This window comes from Scophthalmus maximus, chromosome 5 (genome assembly GCF_022379125.1).
Source record: "Scophthalmus maximus strain ysfricsl-2021 chromosome 5, ASM2237912v1, whole genome shotgun sequence".
NCBI lineage: Eukaryota > Metazoa > Chordata > Actinopteri > Pleuronectiformes > Scophthalmidae > Scophthalmus > Scophthalmus maximus.
This window is the reverse complement of record NC_061519.1, coordinates 11,162,695-11,186,386: the sequence shown is the minus strand read 5'-3', so window position 1 is coordinate 11,186,386 and position 23,692 is coordinate 11,162,695. Positions and strand designations below refer to the sequence as shown.

Here is a 23,692-nt window from a genome sequence, read left to right as displayed (position 1 = left end):
TTTTTCCTTTTTTTGTGACTTGCAAAACAGTTGCTGAGGTAAGAGGTCACAACAAAGATCAAATAGGCCTTTGTTTAGTTCAGAAAGTGCACAATGTGAGCTGCGGCTGCATGACAGAAGGGTGTGAAAACTGAGAAAAAGCTTTTCCTGCTTCTCACACTCTTAACTCCCGCTGTTGCCACGTCTTGCTGCACCTTCACCGTCTCAGACGCGCACTGGTTGCCTGCCCCAGAGGCGACATGGAGCAGGAGGGGATGCTGGTCCAGTCCGTGTACTACGGCAGAATTGGAAGCGAGGCCACGGAGAGGCTGCTGGAGAGGTTTGGACGCGACGGCAGCTTTCTGCTGAGAGACAGCGACACCATGCAGGGGGCCTACTGTCTGTGTGTGAGGTGAGCTGAGCTGTGAGTGTGTGGTGGCACCAGAGAGAAATCAAACATTTCAATCTAAAATGGGGCACCTGAAGCTGTTTTTTGATAAATATCAAATTAATGTATGTATGTATTCTTGCACTTTTTGGGTCACATCTTCACGGTTGAACGCACTCATTGTGAGTCGCTGCGGCCAAAACGACTTTTTTCTTTCAGTTGCGTTGCTCCCTCGTGGTGTTGTTGGATCATTCGTATTCACGTAGTCGGTTCCTCTGTGTCTACAGTATTTTTTTACTAGAGACAAGCACAATGTCCTGTGACGTCCTGCGAACAGTGGTGGAAAGTAACCAAGCACATTTACTACTGTAGTACTGTACATGAGTGCAATTTTGAGGCACTTATACTCGAGCGTATCCATTCTATACCTCCATGCCTCTTTATTTTAAATAAATGGCAATCTCATGAAATACATTGTTAATTATTAACCATGTTCTCAACCTTTTTGATTTGTGAATCCCTGTTTCAAATGGATACAGATGTGCATGTCAGAACATAGTTTTTTTTCCTTCTTTCTGCTCACATTAATCCTCTTCGACTCCTCAGATTTATCCTGTGACCCTTTGGAGGGGTCCCGACCCCTCGGTTGAGAACCATTGGGTGCAGCTATCCAAAATAGTTAGAATTAGCTCTACCCCAAATAGCTACGGCAATAAAAATGCCGCTAACACGGTGGACATTTTTGTGTGGAACAAAAACTACTTGTGATATTTTGCATTGAAATGTAGGTCCTTTGCTCCCAATGGAGGTATTTGTACATTGGGGTGTCAGTATTTCTTCTTAAAAGTAAACTGCGTCTTCTGTTAAGTATCACAGTCATACGTCAACAAGGCTCCAGTCTAAACATCAAATTCCACCTTCAGTTGTGCAGAATTCAGAAAGATAAACACAATTAATGGCGAAAAGAAAGAAATATGAAATAATGACAATTAAAACACCAAATGACTGTACTTTGTACCTGTGGAGACCTGAACCAGTCTGACTACCCTCTACAAAGTTTCCGTCGGAACAGATTCTGCACATTTCGCGGCGAACACATTTAAATCACCGAAATGTGTGTTTGCAGGAAGACGCCGTTTGTGCACACATACAGGCTCGTGGGCTCCGCCGACGGCTGGTGTCTTGAGGTTGGTGAACATCTGCACGCAGATCGCAAAGTGTATATTAGGGTTGGGTATGGTTAGGTACGATATTTATGATGTGTCTGTCTGTTTATCAGAATTCAGGAGTCGGGCAGCAGAGATTTAGGACACTGGAAACACTCATAGAGAGCTGCAGAACGGGCACGGCCTCCGGTGTCAGAACAGTTCCCCTCTTAGATCCACTGGACAGAACCCAGATACAAGGTACGACACACACACACACACACACACACACACACAAATAAGTATTTTACCTTTCAAATTTAAGGGAAAAAAAGCATACATTATTATTAAATCTAGTTGAACTAGTTGAATCTGGTCCACTCGGTCACACGTGCAGACACATGTGGTGCGTTCAGGGTGTGTTTTTGTGTTTTGTGGCACATCAAAGGGTCCTTCTTTTTTTTTCCAGCTGTGAAATGTCTTTCGTAACTCATGAGCTGCTCGCTCGACTCTCACACAGCTCCAGCTGTTTCCTCTGCAGAGTTTGCCTACATGGAAATGAGCAGCAGCAGCAGCGGCTCTGTCACTTGAGACTGGGCCTCTGGAGTGGCAGACCAACGCTGCTGATCAGGTGGACAGACTGAAGATGAGAGAGGGGGCATATCAAGGATCTGCATGTATTCTAACATACTGTCTTTTTCATGAATTATACTGTATATATATATATGGCCGATATATACAAACAGCTTGTGTCTTTGGTCAGTTTTTCTCTCGTGGGACAGAGGTAATGTGGGATTTACCGCAGGACTTATGTAAAGACAAGAGTTAGGATGTATGGATGTGACGCTGTATATTACAATGCAATACGTAGTGTATATTAACACAACTGCGTCTGTGTATACAGTGTATCATTTGTTGCTTAACTCTCGTTTCGTGGCTTTCGGCACCAATAAAAGCTTAAGACGTCTTGGTCTCCTGACACTTCTCTCTGCAGCTTGCTGCATTATGGGTCCTGAGGTTATTATGGTCATGTATTATAATATTTTGTCTACCAAGAGTTGAGGACAACCCCTTTATCTCACATTACGTACGCAAATTATTTATCAAAGCACGTACAACAAAGCAAAGCAAAAGCAAAAAGATAAGCTGCTATAATAAAGACTGCAAACTGCTGCCATTGGACCACCTTCTACAAATAGAATCAGAATTAATGAATCAATGAATGAAGGACTTTTAAACTAGCAGAAAATTAATTTTATTTCACACACTTAAAGGTACAAACATTTCTTAAAAAAAAAATCTTAACTCTTAATTCTTGACCAACTTTCTGGACTTTAACACGACACACATACACACACACACACACACACACACACACACACTCATGACCCCAGGTGTTTATTACATTTTAATTTGTCCTCCACGTATTGCTTTTAAAATGTCTTTCCAGGGTTTTCCTTTGCCTCCTCCACCTCCGTGATCTCCTCCTCAGCCTTAGATGACAGGGCAGGATGGAAGAACTGGAAACACAACACAAGAAAACAAAAAACATTTGGCATCCCTCCCTTCATGGGCGCTTGTGGTAAGTTGACTGGGTCATATGACTGCGTGTGTGTGTACTTACGCTGGATGCATCGTCTTTTTCCAGGAAATGTATGTACTTTGGTGGGGGGCAAGGAATCGGAGGAAACAGAAGTTCAAACACCCTGAAACAGAAACACACACACACACCGCGCCTTAAGGAAGTTTAGGGTGTATGTGTTGTGGTGGCTTTACAGAAAGAATAAAACCACTACCGTCACCCATACAGCCTTTTGACGTTTCCTTCCTGTGGTTTGTTTTCTCACCTAAATATACTGACTATTTCTTCAAACTGGTCAGTTTCACATTCAAAATACAGTTTATGTGTCGGGTTAGAAACAGCTCACTGAAGTGGATGAAGAGAGGCAGAATGAATGGGTGCATATCATATATATCATATCAGTCACAGGTTGGTCATTTAGTAAGAGACAGCAGCGGTACCTCTGATAACGCACCAACAGCAGCACGGCCAGCAGGATCATAGGTATTCCAAGCGAAATCAACACGATCAGCAGAGTGTTGAGTTGGACCGACTGCACTGACGGCTTCACCACTGCAAACATGAAGATGTACACATGAAGATGGAGATCGCTGTGATTACGACATTTCCTTCATCAACATGACACTGCCTCATCGGGCTCACAGGTATCACACAAGGCAAGTCCCCAGTCTTTGGTTAAAGACGCAACAGGCGGCTACCGCATCCCCTAGTGGTTCCAGGTGGTATTGTTGTTTGGTCACTGTTGTAGAGACGCGCCAGTAGCAAGACGCCCGTAAGGAACGCGGGTACTTTGGTAAGTGCCTAAAGTTGTCAACACCGCTTGTCTCTTGCGGGGTTGAGATGTTATTTTTTCAAGAATTTGGCTGTTCCATCACTGGGGATAGATACTGGGTTTTGTTTATGGAATGGGTGATGCAGTTCCTTTGTGCTATAAAAATCGAGTCGCCACTTTTCCGAATAAGCCCCCATTGTGAGTCCCGTTGGCCAAAGAATAACATGCTGAAAGCGAGGTTTATAGGGGACCTAATTGCCATTACACTGCGCAGTCAGTTTTAACATCATAATGACAAGTTTACGCCAAAGGGTTTAGTCCATTTCCGCTTTAAATATCTACTCGAGGTGACTTCAGCAAAAATCCCTCACCGACAGTGGGACTCCATTCGCTCCACTGAAGGGATCCACTGCATGTTTCCACCTTCTTTGTCCTCATCCTCACTCTGTAGCTGCGGGTGGGATCTGCGTTCAGCTCTGTGTAAGACCCCTTGGCTCTCAACCGTTTGGGAGCCTCCTGTTGTCAAAAGATTCATCAGTCAACCCAGTGTTCGTATCTGAACTCGTTATTATGTGCCCCAGGGAACAATATCATTAATGGTATGTACCACCATGGCCAAACAATCCCACATATCATTTTCGAGTTGTTTGTTTGTCATAAAAACAAAGTCAAAGAAAGTGGGGGGAAATAAAAAATCCTGGATCTGCCCCTTAAACCACATCCACACTGAAATGTGTCGGGCGCTTCCCGGGCCGAGGCCCTGTTCCTCCACCAAGTTTGGTGAAAATTGGTTTAGTAGTTTTTCTGCTAACAAATAAAACAACAAACCAACAGACAGACAAGGGTGAAAACATAATCGCCTTGGTGGAGGTACATAGTAATCTTTACACACAGACACACTGTACCTGATCCCCCAGGTCCAGTTCGTATTGAAAGCATTGGTGTGACTGATTCTGCGGCACACCCCAGGTCACTAACAGACCTTCATCTTTGACTGTTGCCTTGATGTTCGGGGGAGGGGACAGGAGCTCTGTGGCACACAAAATAATTCATTTTTGAAGGTCTGCCCTGAAACCTGCAGTTTACCAAAATGATTTATGTTGCTAAAATATTGATCCCATATATGCACAAAAAATAACCCCAACTAACACAGTGCCAGCCATCAGAAATACCACAGCCCACACACACATTATCTACACACTTATCCTCTAAACTACAGATGGAAAATGGCACAGAGTTTAAGGTGGTCGGTGATATGTAGAGTAACTCATCTGTTAAAAATAAAGTTCCTTGAATGAAGTTGCATCCTCATGAGAAGGAAGTCAGAATATTAAATTAAACATGCCCCCCCATAATAAAATACCCCTAACCCTACTAAAAAAAAAAAAGTACCATGTTGCAATCTCTGTTATTCTCATTCTAATTGTAAAATATTCTGAGTTTCCATTCCAAGGACACCAAGGTTTGACTCTAATCAAAAGAAAACTGGGGTGTCTGTTTCAGAAATGATGTAATCTGGTGTTCGGTCATTTAACTTTACTCTGGGTGGCAATGACTGTCCGTCAGTCCACCACTTTGGTCAAGACTTAAACACCTCAACAACTATTGGATGTGGGGTTGCATTTACATAATATGTCTCAACAATTTCTCATTTTCTTACCATGACATCCTCTGCACATATTTATGTCCCGCTTGCAGGATGAATTAAAATAACTGGTTTTCCTCTGGCACAGTTGTCAGAAGTTGTCTTATATTTTTAGTATACAATGATATCGAATATCTTTTGAGCCACTGCCATTGAAGACCATCTGCAATATTATCATTTGCAAATACTTAAAAGCAACTGCAAAACAGCGTGTCTTGGAGTATTACCCAGTGTGTCCTTGTCATACACGTAGGTGTAGACTGTCCACTTGTCGTGCAGGGACATGTTAAACTGCAGTATTGCAAATAGCCGACCATGCTGCTGCTGCCGAGAGGGAGAGAGAGTCAAAGACCTCGATCCGACTCTCTCCCCAGGCGAATGGCTCAGAGACTGAACTGCTGTGTCTATATCACAAATACTGGATGAATAGACAGAGGGGAAAGTCACTTATTCAAAACAACTGACATCGTTCAACATACATTTATTGTAAATATATTAATTTTCATCTCTTAAAGGTGAACAGTGTTCCACCTAAAACAAATGGTAAAATCTTTACATTTCGGGATCGATCAGACCACTGTGTTAATGTGTTACTAAAAATATTATACGAGTACCTGATGAAGACAGAAAGCTGAGTGGCCTTCTCTAAAGTGAGGAATGACCAGGAGCAGTTGACAACATTTGTTGGGTAAAGGAGGCAGGTAAAGGTTTCGTTCACATCACTCATATCTAAATCGTCCTCATGGCCCGAAGAATTCATCACAAAGAGCTGAAAAAGTTTTTAGCAACATGACTAAGAGGATATGGAGATCAAAAAGATAAAATTACATACATGCAGCAACATTTTGATTCTCACTGTGTCAATGGTCTTGTCTCCCTGACAGAGGACCTCATCATGGCCCTCTGTCGCTGTTGAAAGAGAACATGTTGTTCATCAAGACCTATAGCATGTGGGGAAAACACATTTTCTGGGTGGTGAAGGAAGTCGGTTTCCTTAAACACTGTATAAACAAGCAGAAGCAAACTGCAACACCACCCAGATACAAGCAACCTCTCAAGAGTAACGCATGGTCTACTGGAGAGGAGTTTGTTTTAATTTGGATAGCTGTGGATCATGTGTGTGTGTGTGTGTGTGCGTGCGTGTGTGCGTGCGTGCGTGTGTGTGTGTCTGCCTGGGGTGGTGTGGAAATGTTTTGGTTCAAAGAGCTGTTGAAGTTGTGTTCGCAGTTGAAGCCTGAAATGTTGAAAGGTCACCCACCCACTTGTGACGGCCACAAAACCAGGAAACTGGACCAAAATGTCGGACAGACAAGAAACAGCATCATATTCAACCTAGAGGTTTCACACACGCACGCACACACACGCACACACACACACACACACACACACACACAGACAGAATGAGAGACAGGCAGACATGTATGAATGCTCACTTATCAGTAGCTGTTTTGGGGTCACGCACTGTAAGCACCCCCAAACTGTGGTACTGTATTTCTTAGTTCACGTTGAATAATTTCCTGACTTTTCATACTTCCCCTTTTCAGGAGCTCAAACTTGCTCGCAAGACACTGCATACAAACAAAGAGCTCTCCGCATATCATACTCCTCTCAGTAACATTTGATTATGAGTTTTACCAGTGTACACATGTATGTCCACCTACAACTTTTTAAAAACGTTTAACTTTTTAAAAAAAAACGTTTCCTCCAAAAAAAGGTGAGGAAACATTATCAGTGCTTTTCTTTCGTCACACACTCAGTTATACTACTTTTTCTCAAAAATTATAGCTGGACATTTTTCTTATGAATTAATTGTTACACAAAACCCTGTGAAGTACATATTACAAGAGCACTTTTGTAAGTCGCATGAAAAAGCAGCTGTTACCGTCTGCTGTCCCTCCACTCCATCGCTGACTGTGGTTCCTTGAGCCTTGTCACTCACTGATACAAGGACATGACACATTTCTGGGGAAGTAGAAGCATGACGTCACATATATCCTTTCCAATGGTGTCTCTCTATTCCTTCAATCTTATATATCACATAAATACATCACAAGATGAAAAGAGTTTGACCGACCGTTGCATTTCAAGCAGTGTGTTCATGGCAAATACACAACAAATTAGGCACAAGTACAAGACAGAATTAAAAGAAAGAATTCATCTCTGAAGAAATTAGATGTGAGAAAATGTGTGTTTCCTGTACCGTACCAGTGATAATTTAGTTCTGTGTTATCGATGGGTCCATGTTCTCTCAAGTGAGCTTTGTGTCTGATTTTCAAATGCTTTCATGGAGTGAGGAAGCGAAGTGGGGACTGGGTTGCCATAAACCCAAGACAGGGACCGTCACTTCAGCAAAGTGGTTGACTGACCGACAGAACATACAGTACTGCTGGATTCTAGTTCACAGCTACTGAAAGACCTCACATTGATGTGATGATAGAATATAGATGAGGCGGTTTAATAACATATGTTGTGAGCAGAAGGTCACAAGGGATGAGATTCTGAGTACCCAACCATCATGTATCATGGCATTCATACCCAGGGAATATTAAAGGTATGCCAACACAGTATTTGGCCTCTCTACAAGGTAGGATAAAAAACATTTCCATGTAATAAATATGCCGCTAAAAGGTTTTCTTACCTCATATCTGTGCAAAAAGAGTCGTTCCCTGACCGGGAATCGAACCCGGGCCGCGGCGGTGAGAGCGCCGAATCCTAACCACTAGACCACCAGGGAAGTTCTATAATCGGGGAATGCCATCGTATTTAATCCCTTTCAGCCGCTGGTTGTGAACTATCTTGCTGTATCGTCTTTATAAACAGTCTGTACTTCGAGTCCAAACCTGGGCACAAAAAAATTGTCCCAATAAGCCCGGTCGATTGAACGAGTAAAGTGTTAGCTTGAATGTAGCTTGGTTGAGTCGCACAGTGTCTTCTTCGCATTACTCTTGTGTCCCAGTGAGCACAATGCCCGTCGCCGCCCCCTCGTGGCTAACGGCGGGAGAACACGACTGCCACCGCTTTTGGCGGCGGCTCCAGCCAGGAGGAAGTTACAGCTCCTCTTCACTCGGTGGATGCGGAGGGCACCGCGGACTTCTGTGGAGGAGAGACTTCCCGATAGTAAGTTAACAAAGACTTGAAGTGATCACCGACCCGTGCTACAACTAGTTTCGAAGTAGAGTAATTCATTTTTGCATTATTTGCATCAACGCGGAGAACGGGCTTCACGTTAGCTCGGTGGAATTCTGATTCTTTTCACCGCGCGAGGAATAAATGCACACAGCAAAGAGAATCACCTAAAGTGAAAGTGAATGTTGACTTAACCTCACCGGTGTGTGAAGTGGACTACAGTGTCATCACACGATGATCCAGATAGTGGCTCCACAACACATAAAGTTGCAGTACAGCATGTTAACAGGTGGACTCCATAACTATTATTAGGTTTTACTCAAATATGGCGGTGTTCTATTGACTAATGTCTGTTGTTATTACCTCAGACTCAGAATGTCAGCCAGAGACGCGCTGCGGCGCCATAAAACGGCCATCCAGGCGTCCCTGTGTGGAGACTACAGGCTGATCCTCAACAAAGTTCTGGAGAAGGACCTGATCACTGCACGCGAGTACACCAACCTCAAGAGCATCAACCAGGTAGACGTGGAGGGGCACGTCGTCGAGCTTGTGGACAAGCTCATGAACAAAAGCGAGGACACGTGCCAACAGTTCCTGAACCTCCTGCAAACCGACGAGGACATTGGCACGACCTACCCCGAGCTGAGGAGCATGCAGCTGAGCGACGCCTGTCCTCTACCTGAGCCTGTCCAAGAGTGTGCACTGGGTACGTTGAGCATACAGGATCGTGGAATGACTGCGGCATTCAACATACAATATGCAGTGTGTCTCGTGCGAAGCTGGGGGTGTCCCGTCTCGGCAAGGTGTAACTCTGTCTCACTCTCATTTCCTTAGATCTTCTGTCACCAGAGAGCAAGAGGCCGAGGAAGGTGAGGTTTTTGCCTGACATTCAAATAAAATATGTGACAAACGCACAAGTCATGATGTTTGAGACACAAACTTCTTCCCGCTCAGAAGACATATTTTCTTCTCAGTCTCCAAACAGATGCTTATTAGCCTGTATTATATTTGCTTTGTAATATTGTAATACCTCACACATTCGAAACTAGTGAAAACAATTAGCTTATCTCTTGATTGAAACTCTTTTTACGTTTGTGTTCTATTGTTTCCTTTGTTTTAAGGAGGACCACTACCGGATGGATAGCCAGCCTGTCGGCCTCTGTGTGATCATAAACAACGAGAATTTCGTGAACGGCGAAGTGCGAAGGGGAACCAACAAAGATGCTCGTATGTTACAGAACAAACAGCTGCACTGTTTTTACACCCTTGTCCTAGTTGTTGTTGTTTGCAGCGTAACTGTTGTTGTTGTTTTTCTTCATCCACTTTCCTGCAGAATGTTTGGCCGAGGTGTTCAGCTGGCTGCGCTTCAGAGTGCTGATGTGCAAAGACCAAACCCAGGACCAGATGGAGCGGACACTGGATTGCTTTGCTTCTCTGAGCGACCACTCTCAGCCGCAGGAGTTCGATGTGAAGGAGTGGCTCGGTGCCGGATTCGGTGACCCTCAGCAGGCTCCACGGCACGGAGATGCCTTCATCTGCTGTATTCTGAGCCACGGAGCAAGGGGCGTAGTCTTCGGGACGGATTGGAAGCCACTCGCCATCAACCAGATAACTAGAACATTCAAGACGACCGACCAGTCAGCCCTCGTCGGCAAGCCTAAAGTGTTCCTGATCCAGGCCTGCCAGGGAGGGACGCTACAGCGTGGAGTGTTCTTAAAAGATCTGGAGTCGGATGATGCATTCATCCCTGAAGCAGCAGACATTCTGGTTGCTATTGCCACTGTTAAAGATCACGCGTCAGTTAGACACCGAATAGATGGGACCTGGTTCGTCCAATCGGTGTGTCAGCAGCTAAAGGAGGGCTGTCCAAGGTAAATATAGAACTCGAAATTTAATATGTAGTTTGATTTGTTGCGTGAAGACATTTGAGTGAAAAACATTTTGTATATCTGATGATATAATCAATAAAATGCAGTGTATATTGCACACTCATAATCTGTGCCATGACTGTGAGAATAATGTTTTTGTACGTTCAATGTTGTTCTATGTAGACGTGAAGATATCATCACCATCCTCCACCGTGTGAATGATGACGTGAGCAAGAAGGAGGGCTCCGGGCAACCTGGCGCAGTAAAGCAGATGCCTGAAGTCAGGTTCACCCTGAGGAAGACACTTGTGTTGTCCCCACATGTCCCCTAAAGCTTTACCTCCAGCATCCATGCAACAAAAAGAATACTTAATGTCTTAATTGTGTATATGTTATTAACTCAGGGGAAGGTTTTTTTAAAATGTACTCTTCATGTATCATTTGTGTGTCTAAATCTTGATTTCAATCTTTTAAATCATCACAATGAGTCGTTGTATCACAGAATAAAGTTAGCAGCATACAGATTATCAGTGGCTCCAAGTGTCACTGATGGGGTGATGATGACTGTTTATTTATTTTTTTATTGTACAGCACTTCACAGATGTTGAACAAAAAAAGACACTGAGAAAGGAAAGAAATTATGATATTTCTTAGCACTGCAACAGACAGAACAATGCGGAACCCTGGCGTCATTCATAAGTCTATAACAAATTCATTATTAATATATATCTGATGTCGTGTATACTGTGAAACATTTATCAATTCCAAAACCTGAACATTTTCCTTAAATAATACAAATTTAACACATTTATATGGCCGATGTAAAATACATCCTCGGAAAGTCGTCAGCAAAAATGAGATTGGAGGAAAATTGTGCATGATCACAGCGGAAACACATGATCACTTTCTTTCTTCCATTTTCAATGGAAGCGCTGCACACCTCACAAGGTGTATTGCTTGAAACAATAACTAACACGTTTTATTACAACTGACTCAGGTCATGTCAATTAAATATTAATCAAAAAATTCTGTCCTTTTTTTTGCCCGTAATTTTGAATTTGCTCTGGGATTTAAATTTTTCTTCGGAATGGGTCCGCTCCCCTCACACTGTCGCTGTATTACGGTAACCTGTTTCCGGTTTCGGTCTGCGCACATGCAACCGTCACTACGGTGCTGCAGCGTCGTTGTCACGGCAACCTGAATCGGTTTGGGTTCCTTTCCGTTTTCAAAGAGGCTGTAGAGAGGGAGCTGTAAAAACCTCGCAGGGAATTATCATTATTTCATTTTACTTCCAGGCGTATCTGCCGAACATGACGGACGTCCCGCAGGAAGACGAGACCTCCGCCGGGGCTGTAGCGGGGATCGGAGGACCCGGCCCTGGAGAGGATCCGAAAGCCTCCGATGAAGCGATCGCATTCATGTCGAGCATCGGTCAGTGAGTGGTCAGAATACTCTCTTTAGAGTTATTAAAAACGCCACTCGGTTTGAGAATCTGTGGATGAACTCAATAAATACAGTGCAACTTCCTTCCGGTTATTGACGCGACCGTGTGAGATCAAACCCGCCATCAAAGGGGGCTGCAAACGGCGTCGCCTCAAAAAAAAAAAAAAATTAAAAAAAATTTAATCAGAATCAGAATTTAGTTCATCCTTCCTATTGTCAGGTAGAATCGTGTATGCCTATCTCATAATTAAAAAAAATAAAGTTGAAGGGAGGCTGGCCGAGTCTGACTTTTCGACCAATCACAGAACAGTTGATAGACAGGCTCTGCTGTATCATATGTTCATAGAAAACCACTATACCCAGACTAGTCAAATCTGGACTAGAAGGCCAAAGATTCTTTAAAACAAAGTTTCAGATTTGTGAAACATTTATTTCTATTTGTAAAAACACCAAAAGAATGGTTGATTTCACAGCTTTTTTCACCTCTGGAGCACATTGGACCAGGTCTGTCTCAAAAACCACTTGTCTAGGCAAGACTTGTCATGTCTGGACTGGACTGTCACAGGGAGGCCAAAGACTGTGTAAAACATAGTTTCATATTTGTGAAACCTTTATTCTATTTGTGAAAATGCAAAAAAAAAAAGAAACAGTTTTTTCACCTCTAGACGACATTAGACCAGGTCCAGATGGAAAACCACTATAACTAGACTCAACGTTTAAGACAGTTAAGAGAAGCGCCAACAATGGAGGGCCAGGAGGACATACTGCAATTTGCACTTGTCAATAAGTTTGGAGATTATCATTCCAACACCAGCTTGGATGAACAATTCCAAAACGAAATAGCATTCAGAAGACGGCAGGTGGACCGCGCTGCTTTATTGGGGATACATACTCGTGTCGTGAGTGGAATGGTTAGCAGGCTCGACTGTAGTGGGATGTACTTACAAAAACTAAAAGGTGTGTGTGAATATGTGTGTGTGCGCTTGCAGGCACGTTGCTTATTGTCTGCCTCCTCAGTGAAATGACCCAGCAGGCGGACCGGACACAAGACCTTCGAGTGAGCAGCACCACCTGGTTTTGACATATCCTCAGATGCACCAGCCACATGGAGTCTGTGCAGTTAATGTGAGATTTGGATGTGGTTTAATAAGCGTTAAAAACTGTCCAACCTTCTTCCCCAGAGCCCGCGGGGATGCTGAAGTGTGTGTTTCCAGACTCTCTGGTGACGGCGTCAGAGTGCGGCAGAGAGCTGGGGAAGTTCAGTGTGACTGTGGAGTTTGCCTGCAGGCTCCAGCAGCCCTGTATACTCCTGCATGCTCAGAGCCAAGGGGTCATCGACGACGCCCCCTGTGGAACAACAGTCACAGGTGGGAGGCAGCGACTCACTGCCCTGACAGGCAAATCTCCGTTTACAGCAGATGCAGTCAGTGTACCTCATCTTCATATCCTTTGCTTTGTCTTCATTCACAATTTCAGCCTACCTGTCCACCAACCTGGAGGTGCTGGAGGAAGATTACCGTGAGTACGTCAAAGTGAGTCTTTGCCTGCTTCCAACACACACCTACACTGCTGCACGAAGTGAAAACACTGTACGCCTTTTGTTGTTATGCCACATCTTACCGGTTTTTGTTTTGCACCTCACTTTTTTCAGCTTGAAGGCCACGGTCTGGAGAAGAGGTGTCACATGGTGCAGCACAAAGGGAAGCTGGTGATCAACAAAGTCACCACTGTAGGAGAGGTGAGAGAGGAAACACCGGATCGACAGAAAACCTGACTATAGACATTACAGTTCTATGAGCACCAGGCCTTGGAAACATTTTGTATGTGAAATGGATGCAAATATTATGGCTTTTGTCATCTGTCATCTGAGACTATAAAGCTGCAAAACTTGGATCAAAGGAATGTTCAAAACTACGACCATAACTCAAGCCCTTTTGTTTAATGCCTCATAATCACAAAAAAGGAATGTGTCCGTTTTGAAATATATGTGTAAAAGAAAATCCCACAATATGTTCCTTGGGGCAGGGGTGATACATTTTGATATACACAAAAGAAGTATATCAAGGTACTCCTAATGTGGAAAAATTGAGAAAAAGAAAATTTCATCACACGACAACACATAGCTGCAGTTTTATATCTTTGCCATGGGTTAGCAACAATACATTTTTTGGATGATCTTCAAAATAACTTGCATTTGTTATTTAGCCCGTGTCCCACTTGATGTAACTCTACCATCTTTAAAATGATTTCTGGGAGATGTCATCATAAGTGTAATCCTCTTGTGTGTGTGTGTTTGTGTGTGTGTGTGTGTGTGTGTCTGTACAGGAGGTGACGAAGGAGAGTGTCTCATATCCCACATCTGTACTGAGAGGGTTGGTAACAGAGGGATCCATCCTGCTGCTGATGCGCCTGATCAACCTGAGGAAGAAGGTGCCAGAACACATGACCTTCATCTCCTTCGACCAGAGATTAAACATGATCCAAACCACCTTTGTAAGCATTGACGTCTGTGTGCAAGACTTCTTTGTCCTTCGATGACTATTTTCTGAAGAGTGAACTCTGATTATCTGTCCGTGTTCAGAGTGAGCTGGGTCTGAAGCAGCTGGACGTTGGGGGTGAGACCGTGGAGGTATTCGGGATGGAGAGGACCGTTCACTCTGTGGAGGACAGCCCCACTACGTGGCAGTGCTACTTCCTGGATGATGGGTGAGTTCATCATGGTTCTTACACTGCCCAACCACAGTGCCCACCCACTGTGGATCACAAAGGGTGACATAGGGTTAATTTTACAGTATTATATCGATGTTTAGTGCCGCATGTAAAATTTTATAAAACATGTTGTCGCCTCAATTGATTTTTGTCAAAAGTGTGACAAGAAAATGAAGCTGCATTCATTTATAATTGTGATGTTTTTTGAGCAGTTTATGTTTTTCTGCTCAGGCACTTGGCCAGCAGAGTGCAGGTCGGGTCACCGGTAACCATGAGGCTTCTGCGGCTGCCGTCACAGCCAGAACAAGGTAGCCACATAACACACAACAAAACGCATTCTCTAATGAAACTGAGCCAGTGATGATTAACTGAAGTTTACATTGATCATATTGATCGGCGTATGTATGTGTTAGGTTTTGAGAAGATCCCCCTGGTTTGGGAAGATGACATGCAGATGCATTCCCAGTTCTTGGACAGAAAGGTTAATCTGCCTTTTAATTTTTTACCCTTTTTTTATTTTTAAGACTGACTGTACCTGATCAATCCTGTCTCCTCTTGTGCATCTCAACTTATTCTGTAAAACTAGAATATTAATGTGTGTTAATGTCTTCCCCTGGCAGGATGAGCTAAAGGCGGACCACACCTCGTACCTGAAGCAGAATCCAGACATCCGAGCCCTCATATCGGACTTCCTGCAGTTCTTGTTGCTGAGGAAACCAGATGATGTCTTCCAGTTTGCCAGAGATTACTTCCTGCCGTTCGCTTCTCACCGTCCTCCAGAGTCGACCCTGAAGGCTTCGTCGCTCTGAAGGCACACTCAAGGGCCACGTCTCACAAGCTCAAAACTCTCTTTCATAACTTGATGTTTATTTATCACTTATTTATCATAAACGGCTATTGGTATTGAGTAAATATGGTGGAGAGGAACAATAACTTTCAAACATGAGACTTCACCTGAGTGATCATGCCTGAAAAACTTGAAGCGATCTGAATAAAGTGATTTGTTTCACAGTGTTTGTAGTTTTGTTCTTCTTTTAGTAACCTTCGCCTTGTTCGGGCATGTCTGACAAGGCGAATTTAAAAATGTATCACCACACGAGTTTAACTAGGTCAAACATAAAGCCAGTCTGTTTTAGAAAATAAAAGTACAAAAATACAAAGCACAAGTTTTTTTGCACTATGAAAGTCGCCTGCAACCTTTTCCATATGGGTCGAACTGGAGCCGTAGGACCGTTCTAAAGACTTTCATACTTCTACCATGATTAGCTCAACAGAGCTGAGTAATAAACACGTGTTAATACTACTCGAGAACTGAAAACGTATTTATTTCAAATCCCCCTGCGTCTTCGTTGTCCGTCAACAAGGCGTTTATTTTGAAGGGAAGCGGAAACGACTTACTTGCTGCTTTTGCGACTCGGTGAAAAAAAAGAAAAGAAGCAACACTTGTTTCCTCTGAAAGTGAAACCAAATGTACAAGTGAGTGAGCGTCATCGGCCACTGGGAAACTTCAACTCCACCTTTGAGAGAAGACTTTAGTTTTACTGAAGCGCTTCTCTTTTAAGGACGTCAGCTGTCGGCGACAGAGAGACGAGTCCGAAGCGCAGCGCGAAGTTTCCAAGTCGTAAGTGAACTCACCGAGCCGCCGGCCGGTAGCGCTAACTGCCGGAGAACTTCGCCGGTAGTTTGTGCAGTAAATCAAGAGTTGCACCGTTGACTGTAGTTACACGCCAACGTTAGACTGGCTTCAGTTTGTATTGTGTATATTCTTTGGGGGTGTCGCTCAGGCGCGAGTAAAAGTTTTTGTTAAACAACTCTAACTTCCCGTGAGACACCGCGTCACAACGGCCCGCGTTGCGTTATCGTGACGTCACTGCAGCACTTCCTCGTGAACTGCAGCGCGGAGAAGTCACCGGCGATTAAAATAACACCACTATCCTGTAGAAGTGATCATATACTAATGAATGGTATGGATGTTTTTTTTAGTATACATAATAGTAGTAAAAGTTATTAGAAGAAGAGAATAGAAAGAAACAAAACAAATTTCAGTGAAAACGGAAGAGCAAAATAAGGGTAAATGTAAAATGATAATACAAATAACCAGCATCTTATAAATACGCACGCGCTCACATCTCACTTGTGAGCACACACATTGACATAATACATTCCCCAGCCCCTCAGCCAAACCTTTACCATCACATCTGAATACCTAACCCCAACCCTTAACCTTAACCTTATCCTAACCCTAAAAACAGTTCCGCTGTTTGGGGGCTGCAAACAGCCCTTTGACATTGTGATGATTGATCAAAAGATTTTTTTGAGCCAATGTTGGTTCTCACAACTATAGAAAGACAAGTACACACACACACCTGATTTTATTTTAGTGTTGTGCCATGGGAACAGCAAACTACTATAGTGTAGAGGTGGTATTTAGTAGTGCAGTAATGACTTTTTTGTGTGTTTTGTCTGGTTATTTGTATTTTTCTGTGATATTTTTAGACCCATCAAAGCTAAAGATATTTTATTAGTTTCACTTTGTGATTTGAAGTTGCCCGTGTGAAAAGACAAGGGGTTTTAAAGGCTTTTATTTTGGCCTCATCTACACATGCACACTTTCTTTTTCATCTATTGCCTATTTTGTTCTTTGTCACAGAGCACCAGGCCTGTGCTGCTCGGGGCGCGGGCCAGCGATGGATAGACTGAAGCTGTCCAACATAGACGAGGAGCTGGACTCCTCCGAGGTGGCAGCGCTTCGCTTCTTGTGTCTTGATGTCATCAACAAGAAACGCCTGGAGGGGGTGAGCGCCAGACATCTCACACTGTTGTCTCTCCACTTTATCTGAAAGGCAGCGAAATCTTATTTCTGAAGCTTTCTTTGTTACATCTCCTGTGATAGCTCTTTACATCCTAATAGCATCACACACAATTAAAAGCTCTGACAACAAAAAAATGTCTGAATCTTTAAAAAGCTCATCGAATCATTTTACACGCCTGGGATAAAATAATTGGATGGCCTACCTGTCTGTAACCTTAGTTAGTGATGTTGTGCTCCGATACTCTCAGTTGAGGGTCTCAGGCATCAGTGACCAAAAGATTTACCATCATATTTTGAGTTGAAAAAATCTCATGGAAGTTTTAAGGCTTAAAATTTAAGCTTAAACTTATCAGTGTTTCCCTTAGGATGGAGTTGTAGCAGCGGAGGTGAAACGCGCGTGCGTCCAAAAAAAAAAGTGAGAAGGTACGCTTATCGATCCGGTACTTTAACAGTACTCTTATCGGTTCTTGTTTCCTTTTTAGTAGAAAAAAATGAACAAAAAGTGAATAGAATGTAACATACAATGTTTTTTTAATCATACTGTACATTGTTGATCACTGAACAGCACTTTTTTGTAAAAAAAAAAAAAAAAAAAGAATGTATATAAAGTACATGATGTTGTGTGTTCAGTGATGGGACTAACATAAAGCCTGTCAGAGGAAAAAAGTAACACAACTCTCTATAAACATCCTCCTACTAGCTGCAGCTGTGAAGGGCTTTGGGCTTCGGGCTTAGATGTACTTTCACTAAATGTTTCCACAGATCGCTCATGTTAACGCCTTTACTTGCAAAATAACTAGCGTGGTCTGACTTGGCTCCATTGATTTTGGTGAAGTACAAATAGACGTTCACTCTCTGCATCGTCACACGGAGCAGTAAGTGTCTGTCTGTGCTGCTGGCGGCGCAGTGAAAGATCGCCACGCCCCCTGCACAGCACACGGACACAGACCTCTCCTCAGGATTGGGAATAGCGATAATTTATCATAGACAAATGCATTCATTTCTTCAATACCGTTAGCAGCACTGATAACGTCAGAGCTTATTGATACTACAGTCTTTCATAATTTAGCGCCGTGGCCTGTTTAATGCTGGGTTTCTGTTCCCATCTCTAGATAAGATGCAGCCCAAACTCCTCATTAAAAAAAATTATATAATTTAGCGGCGGCGGTCAAAATCCAGTAGTGGCGTATCGCCACTCCTGAATGCATATAGGGGAAACACTGCACTTATCCAACCATCTATTATCTATCATCCCAGCTGACATTTGGCACAAGGCGTGTTCACCCTGGACAGGTTGCAAGTCCATCACAGGGCCAACATACAGAGACAAACAACCCACACACCCATGGTCAATTTAGAATCTCTAATCCACCTAACCATATCTCCGGAGAACCCGGAGAGAACCCACGCAGACATGGGGAGAACAAGTAAACCACACAGAAAGGCCCTGGTTCAGTTGCATTTATCTATATCTTTTTTTCTAAAAAAGCCAATGTGTTACAAAATGGCTCTCTAAATAATGTTGTATTTTTCCCAAATGTAGGAACACTTACTAAATTTTAAAGTTTCACTTTAATATTTATCTTCTCAAACAGCTGTAAAGCATCGTCTGTTTCCCTGTTGTTTTCACACAGATCAAAGATGCAAAAGGGCTGTTTTTGAGACTAGAAGAAAGGGCTCTGCTCGACAACAGTATGTTCCTCTCTGAGCTGCTCAACACCATCCGTCGAACTGACCTCCTCAACCTGCTGGAGACGGACAGCAGGCGGCCAGAGGAAACGGACGCGAGCCCTACCCTGTCGGCATACAGGTGAAAGCAGTGAGACATTTATAGCAGGCTGGAAGAGAAAATTATAAGGCAACGACTACACTCCGTTTTATTCCCAAAGTCCCAAGTCTGCTGTCTTGTTGTCCGTTGCGTTCCTCTTCCACTTTTTTTTTACTTTTCTGTCTTTTCTTTCCATCAGGGTGATGCTGTACAAGATATATGATAACTTGACCCAGGAGAATCTTGAGAAGATGAAGTTTCTGTTGAGCAGCAAGCTATGCAAAAGACAAATGGAGGCCAGCGATGTGAGAACGCACCCACTGAAAAATCACTGCCGCACCCACAGTACATAAAAGTGATGAAATCTGCTTACTGTTAACTTCTCTTCACTGTGATCTGCCATCATTGTTTCACCTCACACTAACCCAAATACTATAAGGTATGACATATAGTTATTCCATAGTGTATTGTTTTTTTGTTTATCATCAATATACATCTCCTTACTTCACCACAGGAAGTTCAAACTGTTTGGGGGTTTTTTTTGCCAATTTTGCTATTTTATAAAGTTTTGTACATTTTAGTTTGGTAGATACTGTTTACAGTATCAGTGCATACCGTATATTTAGTCATGAGCCTTGCAAGGATCAATTTGTTTTTAGCGATTGTTCCCATACAGACATTGTTACTTTCTCCCCTTTTACTGCACCCGAAGTGTCTGCAAAGCCCCCGTACACACAGACACTAAGTGTTCTCTCTTCATTTGCAGACAGCGCTGGATTTATTTGTTGAAATGGAAAAGAGCGGTTTGCTGTCAAATACTAATCTTCAGGAGCTGCTGGCAGCACTGCAGGAGCTCGATCAACCACTGGCGTTGACTGTACAGCGTCACATAGACCTAAACCGTATGACAACCAGTCACGCTCCCCAATCACATGTGCATTTAAATGTTGCACAGATTGCACAGAGGGTCGACAACAGCTCTCAGCCCACACAACCCACGTTGTCCATATCTGAGACTCTGCATTGTTGTAAGTGTTTGTAATTAACTTTTAATTACTCACAAACTTCCCATTCATTCAGACACACACACACACACACACACATACATATGACCCGTAATATCTATGAACCCCCCCCACCTCTTCTTCTTCTGCTGTAGATATTCACTTGCATGCTAATATTTTTGTCTTACACATTCAAAGGATGTCTATATTCAACAGTTAATTTTTTTTCTTCAGATGAAAGAGAGAGAAATCACCCTATTACTGATGCAGAAACAGACCAAGAGTCGTCCTCTCTTCATGATGAGGTAACCGTTTACACACAAGCATGAATACCATTCATCCCTTCATTCATTGAGCAGAACATTCACGATTTGTTGGCGTGGTTGTACTTGTGCGTTGCAGGCGGAGTACTACGCTCTGAAACACAACCCTCATGGTTTATGTGTGGTCATCAACAACGAGTTCTTCCCGGGAACAACGCTGAGCACAAGAACCGGAACTCAGGAGGATGCGAGTATGTATTTTTGTATTTGAACAGCCATGTGATCTGATGCAGGTGTGTGCTGTTCATCTGCTTGCTATCGGTTAACATTTTTCACATAGGATGTACAATAAAAATACAAACCTGTTTTTCTTTTAACGTGACAGAGGCTCTGAGCAAAGTGTTCACCCGCCTTGGCTTCACAATGGTGGTTCACAATAACCTGACTGCTGGCGCCATGCGACAGGAACTAAAAGAGCTGGGAAAAAATAATTTTTTGGATCATGATGCCTTGGTGGGTAATGACACACAACTTTCCTAGCATCATCATCATCACATCAATGCTTACTGTTAAAATTGTATTACTCACAATTTAAGGGAATAGTTTGACATTTCGGAAACAAATACTTTTTATTTTAGGAGCGTGAGATGATATCAACACCACTTTCATGTCTCTATGGTAAATATGGAGTTATATCCAGCCAGCTGCCTGAAATAGAGCGGGACATAACCGCCAGTAAACTGCAATTTATAATTTTTACGCCTTGGTTATTCTTCAGATTAAACAAGCAAAGACGATATAACATGTGAACTAGTGAGCCTTACAGGTCCTGGTTGGAGCCACACTGTTTTCCCTTCTTTCCAATCTTTATACTAAGCCAAGCTCACCAGATGCTGGCTATAGCTTCACATTTGTTATACAGATAATCAATCTTATCTATCTTTCTGCAAGATTGTAAATGAGCACATTTTCCAAAATGGCAATGGTTCTCTCAAAGTATCAATTTATCAAAAGCATGATCTCGTGTTTCAACTCTAGCTAAATTTAAATCCAGAAACAACTCTAAAGTTCAAATTAAATGGAGACGTTTGCCTCTGATCACAGGTGGTATGCGTGCTCTCCCATGGAGAAAAGGGATGTGTCTCTGGGTCTGACGCGCAGCAGGTGTCCCTGCAAGAACTTACAGAGCCCTTCAGGAGCAAGAGAGCCTGCACCCTGACAGGGAAGCCCAAGCTGTTCTTTATCCAGGCGTGCCAGGGTAGTGGCTACCAGGGAGGATCCCTGCCGTGTGCCCCAACGCCAAGACAGGAGGTGGAGGTCGAACAGAGTCGCCTGGAGGAAGACGCAGGCCCCGTCCACGGCGAGACGGTTCCTTGGGACGCCGACTTCCTGCTGGGCATGGCCACCGTGCTCGAGTGCAAATCATTTCGAAGCCCGTCCACCGGTTCCATCTACATCCAGGAGCTGTGCAGGCAGCTGGAACAATCAGCAGAGAGGTGAGAGACGCCTCCACGCACAAGTTAAGGATGAAGGGGTTTAGGTAGAGATTTGACTAAGTCCGTCTGTAACTTACTGACTCGTAATGAAATTGTTTCCTACACAGTGTGCCCTGCATTCATTTAAATGTAATATTACACAATGTGCAGTTATAATAAGAATATAGCTGCATACTGTCTGCTGTCTGTTCTGCTAACTTGCGTCGTTGTGCTGAAGACAAATGAGTGCAATTCACTTTTAGGGCATTTTCAAACCTGAAAGTCTGGTCCCAACCAGCGTTTATGTCTTAATTACATTGTACACATTTAATCTGGTTAGTTTTTGTGTGCACATTAAAATTTAGGGAGTGCACTAAAGAATTTTTTATCTGACATATGCACTTAATGCTGTCTCATCTTCCTGCAATTGGTCTGAAAGTCCAAATTATCCATAAATGTGTTTTCACACTGCAAACAAACCGAACCACGGTTCACTTTGATCGGGACCGACACCACCTCTGTTGGTTGTTCTGAATTTTGCTGCGCTCGTCTGGACTGCGGTCCGAGGCAACTTTCACACCTGATATCTTAGTTTGGACTAAATTGAAAAAGTCAGAAGGTCAGGACCAAACGAGGTAGGTGTGAAAGTGCCCTTAGTAATGAAATGTTTGGGTGCCAGTGAATAAATGGAGGCTTTAAATAGTTTCTAATGTATCTGCTGTGCTGCTGATGTATTGGTGTATTAATCATTTGCCATGTGCTTCTGTGTTTCTGTGCAGCCGGGAGGAGGATGACATACTCACTGTTCTGACGCGTGTCAACAGGAACGTTGGCAAAGGAGAGTATTTGTCCTACAAACAAATGCCAGAGCCCAAGTACACTCTGACCAAGAAGCTTGTCCTCAAGTTCGTATAAGCTGACTGGGACCGAGCGCAACGCTCCAAATGTACCAGATTCCCCAATCCACGTGCGTGCGTATGACTGTGATTTGCGAGTATGTACGTTTACTCTCTTCCTACAATATCGATGGTTGCATGAATTTAAATGTCTTTGTGTCTTTGTGGTTGTCCCAGATAGCTGATTTTTGTTAATCTTGAGAACAAATCACAGTGGCAAATGAAATGCTTACAGACGTCTTTAAGAGGAAAAGTCATTTTTTAATGATGTAATTATGTAATCTATAGAACAAACAAAAAGTCGCAATTTGGAAAATTGTTTTTCATTCATGGTATGTGAGTTTTCAGGAACCACAGCACAGCAACAGTTCACGAACCCTCCCTTGTAGAATAGTGTGTAAACTCTGCTTTTAAACACCATTAAAGCACTTTATTGTGCACACACTCGCCGAACTATTTCTGTGTCATTTGAGGATGAAGTCATTTAGGGGGAAAATAATTAAATTCTTCCCACCGCAATGATTGTCATGTGCAGTGGTGATTGTGTTGAGTCTGAAATATTCAAATCATGTTTTTTTCATCAAAGTCATGTTTACGAGATATACAAATAGAGTTTGTTGTTATTAAAGGGCAGTTCAGGGACTAAGATGCCTGTAATGTTGATGTGAAATCTCCTTGTGGTGGATTTGTTAGTATTATGCACTTTGTATGTATTCGAGCATGCATGTGATGTCATGTGTGCATGAATAAAAGAAAGAAGAAAAAAACTTTACTGCATATTAACTTCTGATTTCAGATCAATGCAGGGGAGACAAATA

At 43.0% G+C, this 23,692-nt stretch overlaps 5 protein-coding genes, 1 long non-coding RNA gene and 1 other non-coding gene across 13 annotated transcripts; 4 read left to right on the top strand and 3 right to left on the bottom strand.

The window, feature by feature from the left end:
• Positions 1–94: 94 nt before the first annotated feature.
• Positions 95–2,478, top strand: LOC118311771 (SH2 domain-containing protein 1A). 3 transcript variants are annotated; one of them, XM_035635899.2, is made up of 4 exons: positions 95–391; positions 1,494–1,554; positions 1,647–1,773; positions 1,982–2,478. In XM_035635899.2, exons 1-4 carry the CDS (start codon positions 240–242, stop codon positions 1,999–2,001), a joined length of 360 nt encoding a protein of 119 aa, XP_035491792.1. In that variant the 5' UTR covers positions 95–239; the 3' UTR covers positions 2,002–2,478. The 3 variants fall into 3 exon arrangements, with proteins under 3 accessions (XP_035491792.1, XP_035491791.1, XP_035491790.1); XM_035635898.2 differs by having other exon boundaries at positions 98–391; positions 2,054–2,478; XM_035635897.2 differs by having other exon boundaries at positions 100–391; positions 2,033–2,478.
• A 273-nt stretch (positions 2,479–2,751) lies between these two features.
• LOC118311765 lies at positions 2,752–7,473 on the bottom strand. Of its 4 annotated transcripts, none has more exons than XM_035635884.2 (10): positions 7,394–7,473; positions 6,770–6,843; positions 6,368–6,420; positions 6,126–6,280; positions 5,739–5,929; positions 4,772–4,896; positions 4,238–4,382; positions 3,535–3,646; positions 3,137–3,218; positions 2,752–3,032 (listed from the first exon to the last, which is right to left on the bottom strand). In XM_035635884.2, the coding sequence occupies exons 1-10, from the start codon at positions 7,414–7,416 to the stop codon at positions 2,946–2,948; spliced, it is 1,047 nt and encodes a 348-aa protein (XP_035491777.2). In that variant the 5' UTR covers positions 7,417–7,473; the 3' UTR covers positions 2,752–2,945. The 4 variants fall into 4 exon arrangements, with proteins under 4 accessions (XP_035491777.2, XP_035491779.2, XP_035491778.2 ...); XM_035635886.2 differs by having other exon boundaries at positions 6,368–6,452; positions 7,394–7,443; XM_035635885.2 differs by having other exon boundaries at positions 6,126–6,452; positions 7,394–7,443.
• A 700-nt stretch (positions 7,474–8,173) lies between these two features.
• On the bottom strand, positions 8,174–8,245 carry trnae-cuc. Its single transcript has one exon. It is a non-coding gene; the product is annotated as a tRNA-Glu (tRNA).
• A 260-nt stretch (positions 8,246–8,505) lies between these two features.
• On the top strand, positions 8,506–11,031 carry LOC118311763 (caspase-8). Its single transcript, XM_035635881.2, has 6 exons — positions 8,506–8,628; positions 9,006–9,343; positions 9,472–9,506; positions 9,759–9,864; positions 9,971–10,508; positions 10,689–11,031. Exons 2-6 carry the CDS (start codon positions 9,013–9,015, stop codon positions 10,834–10,836), a joined length of 1,158 nt encoding a protein of 385 aa, XP_035491774.2. The 5' UTR covers positions 8,506–8,628; positions 9,006–9,012; the 3' UTR covers positions 10,837–11,031.
• A 156-nt stretch (positions 11,032–11,187) lies between these two features.
• Positions 11,188–15,670, top strand: LOC118311764 (ciliogenesis associated TTC17 interacting protein). Of its 2 annotated transcripts, none has more exons than XM_035635882.2 (9): positions 11,188–11,935; positions 13,129–13,314; positions 13,424–13,479; positions 13,599–13,685; positions 14,273–14,440; positions 14,529–14,653; positions 14,888–14,964; positions 15,070–15,137; positions 15,277–15,670. In XM_035635882.2, exons 1-9 carry the CDS (start codon positions 11,815–11,817, stop codon positions 15,463–15,465), a joined length of 1,077 nt encoding a protein of 358 aa, XP_035491775.1. In that variant the 5' UTR covers positions 11,188–11,814; the 3' UTR covers positions 15,466–15,670. The 2 variants fall into 2 exon arrangements, with proteins under 2 accessions (XP_035491775.1, XP_035491776.1); XM_035635883.2 differs by lacking the exon at positions 11,188–11,935 and adding an exon at positions 11,972–13,004.
• Positions 13,872–15,443, bottom strand: LOC118311773. Its single transcript, XR_004794068.1, has 2 exons — positions 15,307–15,443; positions 13,872–14,700 (listed from the first exon to the last, which is right to left on the bottom strand). It is a non-coding gene; the product is annotated as an uncharacterized LOC118311773 (long non-coding RNA).
• A 448-nt stretch (positions 15,671–16,118) lies between the features above and the next one.
• casp8 (caspase 8, apoptosis-related cysteine peptidase) lies at positions 16,119–23,646 on the top strand. The gene is made up of 10 exons (XM_035635876.2): positions 16,119–16,277; positions 17,307–17,451; positions 19,103–19,278; positions 19,436–19,541; positions 20,003–20,264; positions 20,475–20,545; positions 20,643–20,754; positions 20,889–21,016; positions 21,608–21,999; positions 22,758–23,646. Exons 2-10 carry the CDS (start codon positions 17,344–17,346, stop codon positions 22,891–22,893), a joined length of 1,491 nt encoding a protein of 496 aa, XP_035491769.2. The 5' UTR covers positions 16,119–16,277; positions 17,307–17,343; the 3' UTR covers positions 22,894–23,646.
• The last annotated feature ends 46 nt before the right edge of the window (positions 23,647–23,692 follow it).

Excerpts from the sequence above, each read along its gene's own strand:
- LOC118311763 (XM_035635881.2), top strand. The coding sequence starts at position 9,013 with ATGTCAGCCAGAGACGCGCTGCGGCGCCATAAAACGGCCATCCAGGCG. Across the intron at positions 9,507-9,758 it reads AGAGCAAGAGGCCGAGGAAG|GAGGACCACTACCGGATGGA; the intron begins GTGAGGTTTTTG and ends CTTTGTTTTAAG. Across the intron at positions 9,865-9,970 it reads GGGAACCAACAAAGATGCTC|AATGTTTGGCCGAGGTGTTC; the intron begins GTATGTTACAGA and ends ACTTTCCTGCAG.
- casp8 (XM_035635876.2), top strand. The coding sequence starts at position 17,344 with ATGGATAGACTGAAGCTGTCCAACATAGACGAGGAGCTGGACTCCTCC. Across the intron at positions 17,452-19,102 it reads ACAAGAAACGCCTGGAGGGG|ATCAAAGATGCAAAAGGGCT; the intron begins GTGAGCGCCAGA and ends GTTTTCACACAG. Across the intron at positions 19,279-19,435 it reads CCTACCCTGTCGGCATACAG|GGTGATGCTGTACAAGATAT; the intron begins GTGAAAGCAGTG and ends TCTTTCCATCAG.
- LOC118311771 (XM_035635897.2), top strand. The coding sequence starts at position 240 with ATGGAGCAGGAGGGGATGCTGGTCCAGTCCGTGTACTACGGCAGAATT. Across the intron at positions 392-1,493 it reads GCCTACTGTCTGTGTGTGAG|GAAGACGCCGTTTGTGCACA; the intron begins GTGAGCTGAGCT and ends GTGTGTTTGCAG. Across the intron at positions 1,555-1,646 it reads CCGACGGCTGGTGTCTTGAG|AATTCAGGAGTCGGGCAGCA; the intron begins GTTGGTGAACAT and ends TCTGTTTATCAG.
- LOC118311764 (XM_035635882.2), top strand. The coding sequence starts at position 11,815 with ATGACGGACGTCCCGCAGGAAGACGAGACCTCCGCCGGGGCTGTAGCG. Across the intron at positions 13,686-14,272 it reads AAGTCACCACTGTAGGAGAG|GAGGTGACGAAGGAGAGTGT; the intron begins GTGAGAGAGGAA and ends GTGTCTGTACAG. Across the intron at positions 15,138-15,276 it reads CCCAGTTCTTGGACAGAAAG|GATGAGCTAAAGGCGGACCA; the intron begins GTTAATCTGCCT and ends TTCCCCTGGCAG.
- LOC118311765 (XM_035635884.2), bottom strand. The coding sequence starts at position 7,416 with ATGGAGTGGAGGGACAGCAGACG. Across the intron at positions 6,421-6,769 it reads TTTGTGGCCGTCACAAGTGG|CGACAGAGGGCCATGATGAG; the intron begins GTGGGTGACCTT and ends CTCTTTCAACAG. Across the intron at positions 3,033-3,136 it reads AAAAAGACGATGCATCCAGC|TTCTTCCATCCTGCCCTGTC; the intron begins GTAAGTACACAC and ends TTGTGTTTCCAG.